Below are 14,852 nucleotides of genomic sequence, written 5' to 3' on the forward strand. Positions count from 1 at the left end.
TAGGCACCCCGGGCCAGTTCTGGTTTTGTGTAATGGATTCTGTCTGCTGCAGAAAGAAGCATTGTTGGTGAGGGGTAAGAGCTACGCTTATCTGTGCACATAATGCTGAGGATTATGAATGCAGGGAGATTATTCTGGCTTGGAAAGGTAGCAGTAGTAGGTTCATCTCTAGGTTCCATGACCTCACTAGGTTTTCAGGACCAAACATGACTCCATCCTAACAGGGTGGGCCCTAAGCTCAATTAGGCAGCTGTTGGTTACCCCCAAGATAAAAGTGTTCTTGAACCTTTGGGGCTCTCCTGCTGTGCTGGCCTCTATGATTTATGGCCTTCACAACTGGGTAGAACCATGATTCCTTTTCTCCCTTGGCAGCTTGGATGGCACCTTCTGATAGGTGACAGCTCATCCTCAGGAGGAGGCTTTGGGTCACATCTCCTGTGTCCGAGAGTGTGGTGCGGCTCGTGGGAAAGTTGGCATAATGCGCAGTGTGAGTGCGCATAGTCGTCATGCCTCTGGGACTGCCCGTTATCCTTTTCTGAGGCTCCAGAACGAAGACCTCGTCAGTGTCAGCTGTAAAAATTACGACTGTGAATTAGACTCGCTAAGAATTTTGAAGTATTGAGAGTGTTTTTGAACTATTTTTGTGTGTGTAAATTATGCCTGTATGCATGTATGCGTATGTAACTGCACTGAATGTGTGCCTGCGGAAGCCAGGAGGGCACTGTGTCCTGTGGAACTGTAGTCAGAACTGCTGTAGAGATCCTCGGGAGCTGTGTCTCCAGTCCAGGTTGTTTTCCTTGAGAAGGGCATAACTAGTTAGCATGGCGTGCACATGCATCTCAGGAGAGGGTGAGCAACACCGGAGCTGTTGTCCTCCACCCCCACCCCCTGTTGTTGTTGTTGTTGTTTTGTTTTATCTTCTTTCTACTCAGTGTTCATTCAGATCTGTTCTTTCTTTGCCCCCATCCACCTGCCACTTTTCACGGCGGGTTATTGTTAACATCTCACTTGAATTCCTACTTCTAGTCTTATCTTTTCCTCCTGTAATCAAAATGGCTCTAAAGTCACTTTCTTGCCTACAATCACATAATTCTTTGCTGTTACAACAAAGTCCAAAAACAATTAAACCAAGCAATTAAAAAGAAAAAGAAAAAGAAAAAGCTTTGAAGAGTTAGAGCTTATAAAGGTTGTCCAGCAGGTTGAGGTGTTTGATGCCAGCTGGAAGCCAGCCAGGTTGTCACTACCAGTTGACTGCTTCCTCGGGTTTTGGGAAAGTAGCACAATGCTTTTAGGTCTGAATATTATTTTCAGTAAAACATTTTTTTCACGCTACTGAAAAGGTATTCCCATGGTCTTTATCTCAAGATTGATAAGTTTACTCAATGGCTCAGTGGCCAAGTGCCTGCACTTAGCACCCAGCTATGCTAGCATATGCCTATAATCCCAGTGTAGAGGGTAGAGAATAGGGGTGTGGATAGAAGATGTGGCTCCTGCCACAGGAAGCAGGTGGGGTAGGACATTGTGTACCTGGGCCACATCCCTCAGGAATTCCACAATGGCTGTGGCTCAGGCCTATTTGGGGGGACACACAAAAAGGAGCAGCGGAGACCATGGGTGGAAAGAAGGAATCCAAATATAGCAAGCTGAAGGCAGTGGTGGTGCAGGACATGTGCATAGCGCATGGCCAACCAAGTGGCAGCCAGTCACCATAACACACCCTTGGGTTCCCAAGGCATAGTATCTATCCTTCAGTATGATCTGTGAGACCCCAAATATTTGCCCTGTTTTACTTAGTCCCATTTCGGCTAACACTTTGCCTTTGACTAGAGGTCACCCAAGCAAAAGTGAGAGACTGACTTCAGCCTTGGAAGGACAAGGTTTTCCTGCAGCTGACGGGGATCCTGCTCACCAGGAGGCTCCTGGGCGTTTCCTCAATGCCCCACTGAGCAGGAGCTAAAGCTCCAGAAGGCAGCACAGGCTGGAGGGTGGGAGTGAACCCTGGCTACTGCTCCAACAGAGGGCTCCTTTGGAGGATCTTTGGAGCCCCCTACAGAGTGCAAGCAGAAGTCCTAGCTAGTCAGGGTCCTAGCTAGCCCTGTATTCTTCTCTTCTGCTTCTAGTGGACTTTAACTGACTATCCAGGCAGAGGCTTTCTCTGATCTTCAGTCCTGGAGTCTGGTGAAAGTCCTTGGAAGTTGTGTGGGCCTCCTTTACCCAGCTTGACTAAATCCTGTGTGTGCCTGCCTGGGAACCGTCCACTGTGAGGATGATGACAAAAACCTCTGCTGCATCTTGTTCAACTTCAGGCTGCCTGCTTCTTTCCCAGTGGGCTTCTACCAATACTGGTTTCTAATTCCAGGTGTAGTCTTGCTTCTCATAGGAGGAGCAATGGTGAGCCTATTTGGCTGTGGTGTTTATTCACTATGGTGAGGACAGAATTAATAGATATTGGGCTAGTGGCCCAGACTGGGTTGGGGGTTTCAAAATATATTTCTTGGAAAGAAAATAAATGAAAGATAAATAAATAATGTAGCCATAGAACTTATAGTTCTGATTCAGGCATAAACCTAAAAAGAATGTAAAATTGAACAAATCTGTAAAACCAACATAAATTCAATCAATATTAATGTGGTAGTGACCCAGACTTTAGTCAGAATCATTCTGCTGTTAATATGCTGGCTGGTTGTGTTGGTGCATGCTGGCAGATGTACTGAAGATGTGGAGGCAAAAGGATCATGAGTTTGAAGCCAGTCACATTATACCTTTGAGGCTGCAGGCGTGACTTAGGAGTTGAATTTGTATTACTCTTAGAGAGAAACCAAATTTGGTTCCCAGCACTCATATTAGGTGACTCAGGCAGCTGTGGCAGAGTCTGATGCCTTTGGCCTCTGAGTCACTATCACTCAACATGGACATACCCACACACATGTAATTTTAAAAAATTAATCTTAAAAAACTGCCGGAGATAGAATGTTATGGAGGACATAGACTGTAGAGTACAACATAAGGTAAATATTAGGTCTGCTGCTTACTTTGTTTGAGTACTTTAATTTCCTCTCATTTAAAAATAAGGCACTAATCTAACTCACTGAATCAAATTAGAATTATCCGAATAATTAGGCTGTTTATATGTCAAGCCCCACAACAATGCCTGACAGTAGTAATTGGCCAATAAATATTAGGTGTAATAATAAGTAGTGTTACATCGTTGATTGTTGATGTACAAGCCTGTAGATGGAAGCCAGGTGGCGCCTTTAATCCCAGCACTTGAGAGGCAGAGTCAGGAGGATCTCTGAGTTCGGGGCCAGCCTGATCTGCAGAGTTCGTTCCAGGACAGCCAGGGCCACACAAAGAGACCCTTTCTTTAAAAAACGAGGTGGGGGTCGGGAGTGGGGAGGGAGAAGTAGTACTGAATGTTGGTGGTGGCTCACGCCTTTAATCCTAGCACTGCCAGGGAGGCAGAGGCAGGTGACTGTCTGAGTTTGAGGCCAGCGTGCTCTACCGAGAAAATTCTAGGATAGCCAGAGCAACAGGGAGAAACCCTGCCTCGAAAAGACCCAAGCCTATAGATGGTGTTGGCCTTGGTGTTGGAGCAGCTGCTTCTGCAGTTCGTGTTTCTGACTTTGATTAAGAGAGCGCGGAGTGTCTCTTGCTTACCTTACCATGCAGGGTGATGATAAAGGCTCGGAGGCTTGTTCTCTAGTTGAGAGTCAGATCTCACACGCGGACTCTTCCAGCCTGGGCTCCTTTGTTTTAACATTTAGTGTTAACTCTATAATGTTGAGCATCTATCGCGTCAGCCACGGCAGGTGTGAGGAGGACAGTGTGAAGTCATGCTCAGTTTTCTAGAGTAACCAGGGCAGATAAAGCACCAGAAAGTTCTCCGTGCCTCCCTGTCTAGCCTTTCCTCTCGCCTGAGGACTCCATCTTCCCGTTCCACTTTCCCTTGCCATCCTTCTGTGCCTCCTCATAACCTAGCCCAGGACTTAGATTTAATCCTGTTTTAGCTGTTTCTGCTTGGGGCTGTCATGGAGTCATTTCAGGAACTTGGTGGCTAGAGAACCCCAGGCTGCCTGCCCCTGCTGCTTTGCCCACCGCCTGCTCCCACAGCAAGTTTCTTTCCTCAGAGACTTTCTTCCTCACTTGTGTAGTGCCTCAATCTCTCCTTGGTTCGCAGTTGCCTTGTTTTCTAGCATGCAGCAGACTGACTTTCCTCTCTGACGATCCACAGTTTGTTCTCAGCTCTGCCTCCAGTAATGACGTTTACTAGATGGTGCCATTCGAAGCGCAGTCCTCTTGCTTAATGCGAGTAATGTGCACATTTCATGAAGGACTGAGCAAACAAATCTCCTGTCTGTGGGGAAGGAAAATACACCAGGAAGAAATGCGCCTCCCCGCCTGCACCCATTTCTCTCTCTTCATCGCTTCTTTTCTTCTTTGCAGGAATTGTTATAGCAATAAAGGAAACTAACAGATTTTTCTTCAAATTCCGTACGGTGTGGACAGTCGGCTGTTTCACCTTTCCCACCCCTGTTCGCTCATACGCAGCAGTGGTTTCTACATGCAGTTTAGAAGTACAGTTTCTCTTTTTATTCCAAGTGATTATAGTTGGAAAAAATGAACTGTGATGTGGGCGTGTCAGGGTAATAACAGCTTCTCGTTTTGATTATCTCCCTTTAGGAAAGACACTGCTGATCCTGTAACATGGAGGATTGTCTTCATACCTCATCTGAGAATCTGTCCAAATTGGTCAGCTGGGCCCACAGCCATGGGACCATCTGCAGCCTCATCCCAAACCTGAAACACTTGCTTTCTGAGGGGTCCCATGGGAACCTGACTGCAATGTGGGGCTGTAGTGCTGGCCATGCTTACCACTGGCCACTGACAGCTACTTGCAGAGCCGGGTCCCAAGAGAGGGTTTGTTTCCAGGACAACCGAAGTTTTAATTCTGATAGTCCCAGTATAATTGGGGTGCCTTCTGAGACACAGACTAGCCCTGTGGAAAGGTACTCTGGGAGGCCTGTGAGAGCAAAGCTGGACTGTAACCGCACCAGAGACTCTTGTGACTTCTCTTACTGCAGTGAGCCCTCTGAATTGGACGAGGCTGCTGAGGAGTATGAAGATGAAAACACACTGTTTGACATGGTTTGCGAGTCTTCTGTCACAGATGAGGACAGTGACTTTGAACCCCAAACCCAGAGGCCTCAAAGCATTGCTCGCAAAAGGCCAGGAATAGTCCCAGCTTCCATCCATTCAAGTTCCCAGGGACAGATGGTTGATGAGTGCAGTAATGATGTCATCATCAAGAAAATCAAGCAAGAGATTCCAGAAGACTATTACATTGTGGCAAATGCAGAGCTGACTGGAGGAGTGGATGGACCAGCCCTTTCATTGACACAGATGGCAAAGCCCAAGCCCCAGACTCATGCTGGTCCTTCCTGTGTAGGGTCTGGTAAACTGATTCCCCATGTAACATCTGCCATCAACATGGAACTAGACCCACACATTATGTCAGCATCCCCCTCTGTGATCTCCAGACCAATCATCCCAAAGGCTGCTAGGGTATCTCTGGCTTCTCCCAACAGAGGACCCCCTGGTACCCATGGTGCTGCCCACCAGGTGACCATGCAGACGCCTGTGAGCACATCACATCCTAACAAACAGATCAGTATCCCTTTGTCTGCCCTGCAGCTGCCTGGACAGGATGAGCAAGTTGCTTCGGAGGAGTTCCTGCCCCATATGCCTAGCCAGGTCTCATCTTGTGAGGTTGCCCTTTCTCCCTCGGTTAACACAGAGCCTGAAGTGAGCTCCAGCCAACAGCAGCCCCCTGTTGCTCCAAGCATAACCACTGAGGCCACTGCACAATGCATTCCAGGTATGGAACGCGAGGTGACCATAAGTCCCTCATCTGCGTACTAACGGGAATTCTGCGCCGTCAGCACTTGTAGAGCACTTGGTTTAGTTTGCTAGGGTGCAGTTCTCTTCATCCTCAGGAAGATAGAAGTAGGGATAAATACATTGCACGTAAGGCCTGTCTGAAGAAGACCATCTGTTCAGGCTCTACGATTGTGCTGTTGATGGCCAGACTTCAAGCTCATATCCAGCCTTAGCTGAACTTCTTTAAGTAAATTTATTTTTGAAAAATATCAAGGCTGTTCAATATGGATTGTGATAATAGATTGTTTTGTTACTATTTATTTGAACTAATTTCCTCTTGCCATTGATTTTAGTTAGTGTGATAATTGACAATGATTTTTAAAAAGCAACAGGGAACTTCTTAAACAAGCATTTGATTCCGTCTCTCAAACTTAAAAGAATCAAATAACATATAGTTCTGAAGTAGGCCAGCTTAGCTCAATGCATTCACATTGCAGGAGTGTGGAATTATCATTCATGGCTATTACCTCTACAATTCTAATTGTCTTTATTTCATATACTCATTGGTTATTGTGCTATAAAGGGGGTTTGATGCCCATACTTTGGGGTCCACAATTGAAATCTAAAAAGACATGGGTAGCTACATGGACAAAGGGTGAGCAGACACAGAGACTGTAGAAAGCAGAACACGGTGGCACATTTAGTCCTTTTCGAAAGAGCCATGTGTTTGGGGGAAACATCCTTAAAAGACCGAGGTACCTGTACTTTTGGCCTGAAACTTCCTAGAATTACATTGCTTTTACAGATACACATTACAGTTTCAGTGTCAGCCCCAAGGTTTCCAAAGGGAACTTACCACTGAAGACCTTTCTGTTACAGTCCACTCATACAGTTGCTTTGAAAATTACGCTAGCTGAAAAATCATAGACTTTTATTTGGTTGTTTTTCTGAACAGTTTTATTGAAATGTGATTCACATCATAAAAGACACTTTTTTCTTTGAAATTTTTATTTTATGAGTGTTTGTGTGTATGTGTATGTGTGAACCACATGCTTGCCTAGTGCCAAGGAGGTCAGAAATGAGCATCGGATTGTGCATCATCGTGTGGGTACTGGCAACTGAACCCACATCCTTTCTAAGAGCAACAAGTACTCTAACCGCTGAGCTGTCTCTAAAGCGCTCTTTTAAAGTGCTGCCTGGCCCCAAGAGAGCCCCTAGTCATTAGCAGTTACTGTTTTCTTCTCTCAGTTCTTGGTGCCAATAATGCACTCTCTATGAATTTACTTATTCTAAATATTTCATATAAACCATATAACCTTTTGTGGCTACTTTGATTTAGTGTGATATTTTCAGGATTAATTCATGTTAGAGCATTTTTATTACCTGATAACATTTTACTGTAGATATGTCATACTTCTTCAGCTGATGGACAAACATGCGGGCTGTTGCCACCTTTGGTCTGTTTACTACTCTGAACATTTATATACAAGCTGCTTTGTGAGCGTTTGCTTTGATTTTTGTGTGGACATGGAATTCCTGTAATTAAGCCTCAGTATGGGATTTCTGGGCCTATGTTTGCTATGTTTTAAGAGTTTTGAAACACCACTAACCTGTTTTCTAAAGCCACGTGCTTTTAAGTCTTAGCACTAATGCACAAAGGTTCCTGTTTTTATGTATATCACCAACACATTATTTTCTGTTTTAAAAATGTATCCTTGTTGCTAGGCTGTGGTGACGCACGTTTTTAATCCCAGCACTTGGGAGGCAGAGGCAGGCAGATCTCTGTGAGTTTGAGGCCAGCCCGGTCTACAAAAATGAGGCCAGGACAGCCAGGACTGTTACACAGAGAAACCCTGTCTCAAAAACCTTTAAAAAATGTTTTGTTTTGTTTTTTTTTCTCCTTTACTCCCAACACACAGGAGACAGAGGCAGGCAAATCTTTGTGAGTTCATGGCTAACCTGGCCTATATAGCAAGTTCTGAGCCACCCAGGACTACATAAAAAGACCCTATCTTAAAACATACAAACAAACAAAAAATCACTATGTTATTGCGTGTATGAAATGCTCTTGTGATTTAACCTGCATTATTCTAATAACTAATGATATTGAGCATTTTTCATATTTTTATTGGTCATCTATATAATATAAATATACATATATATTCTTTTTAAATGTTCAGATTCTTTGATTGTTTTGCAGTTAGAGTCTCTCGTCTAATTTGAGTTACAGGAATTCTCTGTATTCTGGATGTAAGTCCTTTACATGATTTGCAAGTATTTTCTCCTGTTCTTTAGGTTCATGCTCTCATTCATTCATTTATTCATTATATATTCTTCCTCCCTCATCTCCCTTTCTTGCCCCTCCCCTCTCTCAGAGGAAAGCCTTGATCTTCCCTCGACCTCCCAAGGGCTAGAATTACAGGCATGACTCAATCGTGCTTTCTTTCTTTAATTTTTGTATAATCCTGTAGACATAGGCTAATAATCTTCACATTGCAGGACACATGTCTGTCAGGCAACAAACATCTTTGCAATAGGAAATCTAATTCTTAACATATGGAAGGTACAAGCAGTACTTTCAATTTAAATAGTTGGCTTATCCCCTCCTTTAAATATACAAGACAGCCTGGCAGAGTTTTATAGAGCCACTAGTGTGCTCACCAGTGTACTAAGACTGCTGCTTTGGTCCACACTGACCCTATAAAGCAACTGGGGGGACACAACTGTGTACTACATTGGAATGTCACTATATAATGATTTAGGAAGGAAATCCAACCTATTTGAAAAATATATGGGGTTTTTGTTTTGTTTTGTTTTTTTGAGACAGGGTTTCTCTGTGTAGCCCTGGCTGTCTTGGAACTCACTCTGTATACCATGCTGGCCTTCAACTCAGAGATCCACCTGGTTCTGCCTTCCCAGTGCTGGGATAAAAGCGTGGCTTTAATTATTTAATTAGTATGTGTGTTCCATTAGGGTTCTTTCTTAATTTATTGAAATTGCAACTCTTATATCATCTGTAAAAATTAGGCATGACCAAAGAAAGCATGTAATACATTGAGCCATGAACTAATCTGACTTTACAGTCACGGGGGCGGGGGTGGGGGTGGGGGCAGATTAGTTTGGCCTAGAGTAGAATGCTCAAGAAATGCACTCTGTAGACCCAGTCATGGCAGGTTTCTAAGATGCTGTTGTAACCTGTAACCTGCTTAAACTCTGTGTGTCCTCCATTGAGACCTGCTTTAGTTCTCAGTGTGACTGTAGCGCCTCTGTTAATACAGCTCTTCACATATCAAAAGCCATTTTGACCCCACGTCTCCATTTTGAATATGGTGCTGCTTAGAATGAAACAATAGATGATGAATGCATGTTCTGCTTGGGTTAAAGATAAATGATGTTCTATTAGAGTTGAGGCCGCAGCACCCTGCTATGTTTCTTGGAAAGCCTTGTACCCTGGAAAGCCCCCAAGAGCTCTCCTACCCCAAATCCTAGCCAGTCAGCTTAAAATGCTTTGCCTAGCCACCTGCTTACATTGTGCTCAGAACAAAATTGATTCTTCTTGTGTTTAGCTAATCAAAGTGATGTAATGCTGTCCTCCCCTTGCTTCCCACCTGGTTACCTGGTTATGGTTTTTCTTATTTAAAAAACCTGCCTTAATCGGGTGGTGGTAGCACACACCTTTAATCCCAGCACTCGGGAGGCAGAGACAGGTGGATCTCTGTGAGTTTGAGGCCAGCCTGGTCTACAAAGCGAGTCCAGGACAGCCAAGGCTACACAGAGAAAAAAACCCTGTCTTGGAAAACAAAAAACAAAAACAAAACAAAAAAAAAACCTGCCTTAGAAGCAGACCAACGTCATAGTCTGATTCCCAAGTTCCGACTTGTCAGTTCTTGTTACCAACGTCACAATCTGAATTTACAGGCTATGGCCCTGACTGGTCAGTTCTTGTTCAGTGTTCAAATAAACTTCCATCAGTCTGAGTCTGGTGTTCGAGTGGTCAGTGTGTGGCTATTCCTGAACCCTAACATTGGTTCTCATTTTCTGACTTACCATTCTGTGGAAAGATACCAAATTTTAACATGCTGTTGGCTATAGAGAAACTGCTTAGACTGGAAACAGCAGTGAGATTAATAACCCAATTGGCACTTCCATTTGGTGAGAGTTACATAAACTTAACATAATTCACCTTTACTTCCTAGAGCCCAATCTAGGTTCTATATTATAAATTGTAACTTATTTACTTATCTGTGTTTATGTATTTATTTATAGTTGATTATCTCTCTCACACACATAATCCAGCATATACAAATGTATGTGATTACATTATAAGTGGACTCTACACAGTTAATGTATAAAGCACAGTTAGGACTGTACAAAAGAGAATAGCTCTGGGAAAAAACATAGTCAAAATTAAGAATCGGCATTTGAGCCAGTTGTGGTGGCGCACGCCTATAATCCCAGTGCTCGGGGAGGCACAGGCAGGTGGATCTTTGAGTTGGATGCCAGCCTGGCCTACAAAGTGAGTCCAGGACAGCCAAGACTACACAGAGAAACTCTGCCTCGAAAACAGACAGAGTAGGCACTTGAAGCTGTGAAAGCCTGAATCTTTATCAGATTATTACAGTAATACTACATGGGTTTATAAAGTCTATTTTAATAATAGCCTGAAAATCACTCATTGAGCCAGCCTAAAACAAAGAGAAATTGTCCCATTTTTTAGTGGTATTGTGTAGTCTGTTTGAATACATTAATAATAAACTCAGAGTCACCATGATTGCTCAGGTATCACATCAAGGGGAAAAAGTCAAAGCGCTTCCCAATGGTGTCATTTAACCAGGCGTGAACCCAGTTTGTGTTTGACTCCCCAGGCCCCTGTCTGTCTGCCCAATGAGTCTGAGTCTGTGCCTGCCCACAGGCAGTTTTGTAAATTTGTCTGTGTCTCTCCTAAACAGAGGGCTTTGCTCAGAAAGCGTCACATGGGGAAGGACTGAAGGATACTTTACAAAAAAGCTATAACAGATTTTTACAAGGAATTGCATCACTGACCCTGGCTGATCCAGATTACAGATATCATTGTTTATCAAGCAACGTCCGAATGTTACGTTCAACAGTTATGGTGGATATCATTTTATAAGATTGCTTTCAACCTCCGTTTTTACTGTTTTCAGCAAATGATTATTAAAATGCACAGACATGACTCTAGGAGCCAGCACACCTTTGATTCCAGCACTTTGTAACTCTGAGGCCAGCTTGAGCTACATAGTAAGCTCTAGAGGCGCTAGGGCTATGTACAGAGACTAAAAAAAAAAAAAAAAAAGATTACAGCAGTGCATTAACTTGAGTTGTAAAGGTTGAGTGCATGAAAAACTCAAGACAAGGTTGGTTATTACATGGTTCTCTTAAAGGTGGGTTAAACAAACAGACTGAGCACACAGTAGGACAGCAGTCTTAAGTGACCTTTAGATGGATTATTAATTTTGTCTGTATGGTCCAGTAAAAGTTCCAGTCTTTGCTCGGCATGGTGGCGTATGCGCTCAGGAGGCAGAGGCAGGCAGATTGCTATGAGTTCGAGGCCAGTCTGGTCTACAAAGCAAGTCTAGGACAGCCAAAGATAAAACAGAAAAATCTTATCTCAAAAAAAAAAAAAAAAATCATTTACACTTAAAAATGGGATGAGGTAGGATACCCCTCACCTCTTAAAAATGCCTCTGGAGCTACTAGAAAAGCTCGCATTTACAAAATAGTTGATAAAAATATTCCTCTGGATTGTACAAAAAGGGAGGCAGGGACCACTGACACGATGGACGGTTAGCCAGACTTGGCTTCTCTTCTCCTTCAGAGGCTGGACTCTGGTTTTCTGTCTTTCCGTTTTCTGCAGGCAGATCTGTGGTTGGCTGGTCAGCCACTTGAGCCTGTTTGCTCTTTGCTCCGCCCCTCCCTTCAACTGGCACTTTTTTGTCTGGTGATTTATCCTTTCCCATGGTCTTTTTAGCCTCTCAGAGCAGCACTTGAGCTCCACCTTAGCTGCTCTATCACATTAACGTTCCTCGTGGGCACTGTGTGCAGCATGGGGTGGGAGACGTGGGGTGCCGAACCAGTCACGGAACCGCGCTGCCTAGCCGCCGCACAAACTGCTGCTACCCACTCCTCTGGTTATTCTGTGTCCTCCTTTCCTGCTCTTTTTTGACATTTAAAACTCTAAAGTAAAATATATTATGGGGGGGGGGGGTTGGTGTCATTAGTTTTTCTAACGTTCTAGAATAATTTATTGAATAATTCCCATTTCCGGTGAATTAATGGATCATTTTTGTTTACAATTGAGTCTGTAGATCTTACTTTCATTGATCTCTTTGTATTTTTTTTTCTTATAATTTTTACAAGCAAAAAGAACTGGTATTGTTTAAATTGTTTACTGTCCTTTTTGAAAAATTACTAATGTAAAGCTGAGTTTAATGAGCTTCTAAAAATTAATAAAGGTGTATATTGCTTCCTATTATTTGGTCTATGATGGCAGAATAATTAATGGTTTCTTTTGTCAGAAATAGAAACTGAGTTAAATCAAAGAAGGAAATTAATTGCCTTGTAGATCTTCAAGCAAGTATTCCTCCAGGATTCAGATGTCAGTTTTGCCATTTTCCAACCTTGGCTTCCTTAGCACAGTATTTCTTCCTCTCCTTTTTTTTTTTTTTTTTTTTTTAATTCAAGACAGGGTTTCTCTGTGTAGCCTTGGCTGTCCTGGACTCACTTAGTAGACCAGGCTGGCCTCGAACTCACAGAGAGCCACCTGCCTTTGCCTCCTGAGTGCCGGGATTACAGGCGTGCATCACTGCACCTGACCATCTCTAATTCTTTATTGATGTATGGAGTGAAGTTAGTTGTGCTGGGGGCTAACACGTCTGTCAGTTGATGGAACTCATATATACTAACCCCTGGTCCAGTCTTAGGAGCTTCAAGCCTCTACCTCAGAAGTAATACTGAGTTCAATCCTAGGTTAGTCACACAGCAAGAGACAGGAGTCAGCATGAAGTTTACAGGACAAGACTGTTCTTGGAAGTTCTGTATTTGAGATAGGAACAGACAGAGCTACCTCCTACTGTTATGTGCAGTGAGTCTAAATGTTTTGTTTGGGCAGAGAGAAAGGGTTATGTCATTTACAGACATACTGGCATGTACTTGAGCAGTGTTCTAAAGGATAGGAACATGTAAAATGTCATTCTGAGTGCAGTGGGGTGGCCTGGCTTCCATGTCTGGTGGCCAGCTGGTCCAGGTGCTGCTTGCTTTCAGACAAGAACAAATGGACCTTGAGATCAAGGGTCCCAAGTTCCCATCTCTCACTCAGGGGTGGCTTTGAGGGCTCAGGGTGAAGCTGGAGGCCTGGGTGCTGCTAGCCCAGGTTCCCAGTCTCACAGGGGGAGGTGGAAATGATATTCCACCGGTGTTACAGTTTATCTCTTTTGGAACGAAATTGCTAGTATCAGAAACAGTGAAGACTTGGGAGTGCCACAAGCTGTGATGATACCAAAAGTGTTACAGCTCTTCCTCTAGCTGCTGTGCTGAGCACTGCAGAGGCAGTGGATGTCCGAAATGAGACACAAGCCCAGGCAGGTGCTTCCCTGGGAGCATCCAGTGGTGGTTCTTACCCTGAATGACTGCAGTCTCCTCCTCATGGAATAGGAATGGCGAACACACTTCAAGCCAGCCAGCCTTTACTTATAAACCCTGGGCAGTGGGGAGGGGTTTGTGGGTGAATGTGTCTGATTTGCTGGGGCAAAGGGGTGCCAAGATACTTAATCTACATACAGTGGTACAGTACCTCATTTACATGCAGTAGAACAGAGTCCTATCATAAGAAGGAAAACAGTATTTAATTATCCTCTGGGAACTTCTAGGTACAGCTAAAGGTCATTTGCTTAAGGCTAGGATCGCCTTAACATAGGGTACTTCAGGAATCCCCAGGTATTTGTTAAACCAGTCTTCTTATCAGCAAAGGATTAAAGGACCTGTGATCTTTCTCTGAGGGCAATGTGATGCTTCTTAAAAGATCTGAGGTGCCCAGGTCAGTGGAAGAGAGAACCCTGCTGAGAAAAGGAGTCTGTCTTAATATACCGAGCTCAGTGGGCTATCCAGATACTCCAGGCTCCGGCCTCTCCAGCAACACCCCCATAAAGTGTGTATACTTATGTGTGCAAACACATGCATGTACACTTGTGCGTACTCTTTCAATGTTGCCATATTCCTCCAACATGTCTGTGCCTCTTCTTGAGAAAAGGAGTGAGGCGCCCTTTACCTTTTCTCATATTTCCTTACAGGAAAACATGAGACAGAGGCATTGAAAGATATAAGAGACAATACATAAATTCAAGTTCTATTTTACCATAATTCTTATGAAAGAGTGCTTGTCTGAGAATTGTATAGCAGGCAGCCTGGCTGTACAGAATTTATAAGATATTTTTGAATTGATTCCTGCTGTTGCCTTGCAACCACGTTTACAAATTAGCAATGCATTTTTATAAAAACCAAATGTAAAATTGTAAGGCAAAGCACTAAGGAGAAGGCCTAACCTATGATAAACATGGAGAAACTGAGTAATTCCCACTGTGTTAGCGGTTTCATTGTCCTTAGAGCGCGCACTGAGTGCTCTGAGCCCTCTGATTTCATGCCTGGGCTGTTGCTTCCTCTCTCTCTCTCTTATCTCCAGGCTAAAATGGGACTTTCTTTGGCACCACCAGCTCCCCAAATAATGACAAAGACCTTTCATATTTCTTATTACTGTAGGCACTATAGCTAGGCAGGTTCTTGGCTATTCTAACCTGACTATCCTAGCCTGGCCTCCATCCCACACATGGCCCCTTACCTCTTATTCTCTCTGTCCTGGCACCCTGTTTGTCCCTCTGCATCTGGCTGCTGACTCCTCCAGCTCTTTATCCCACCAATCAGGAGATGATAGAGAACAGTGTTTGTGAAATACTGAGTCAGAC

At 43.7% G+C, this 14,852-nt stretch overlaps 1 protein-coding gene across 7 annotated transcripts in view; it reads left to right on the forward strand.

Moving 5' to 3' along the window:
* The window catches only part of Kiaa1958 (KIAA1958 ortholog), a 128,424-nt gene that overhangs the window by 57,329 nt on the left and 56,243 nt on the right, over positions 1-14,852 (forward strand). For all 7 annotated transcript variants that reach the window (XM_051162700.1, XM_051162708.1, XM_051162718.1 and 4 more), the window contains exon 2: positions 4,681-5,875. In XM_051162700.1, coding sequence (XP_051018657.1) covers positions 4,705-5,875 — 1,171 coding nt within the window. In that variant the 5' untranslated portion in view covers positions 4,681-4,704. The remainder of the gene's footprint in view (positions 1-4,680; positions 5,876-14,852) is intronic.

Source organism: Acomys russatus, chromosome 2 (assembly GCF_903995435.1).
Source record: "Acomys russatus chromosome 2, mAcoRus1.1, whole genome shotgun sequence".
NCBI classification, from domain to species: Eukaryota; Metazoa; Chordata; class Mammalia; order Rodentia; family Muridae; genus Acomys; species Acomys russatus.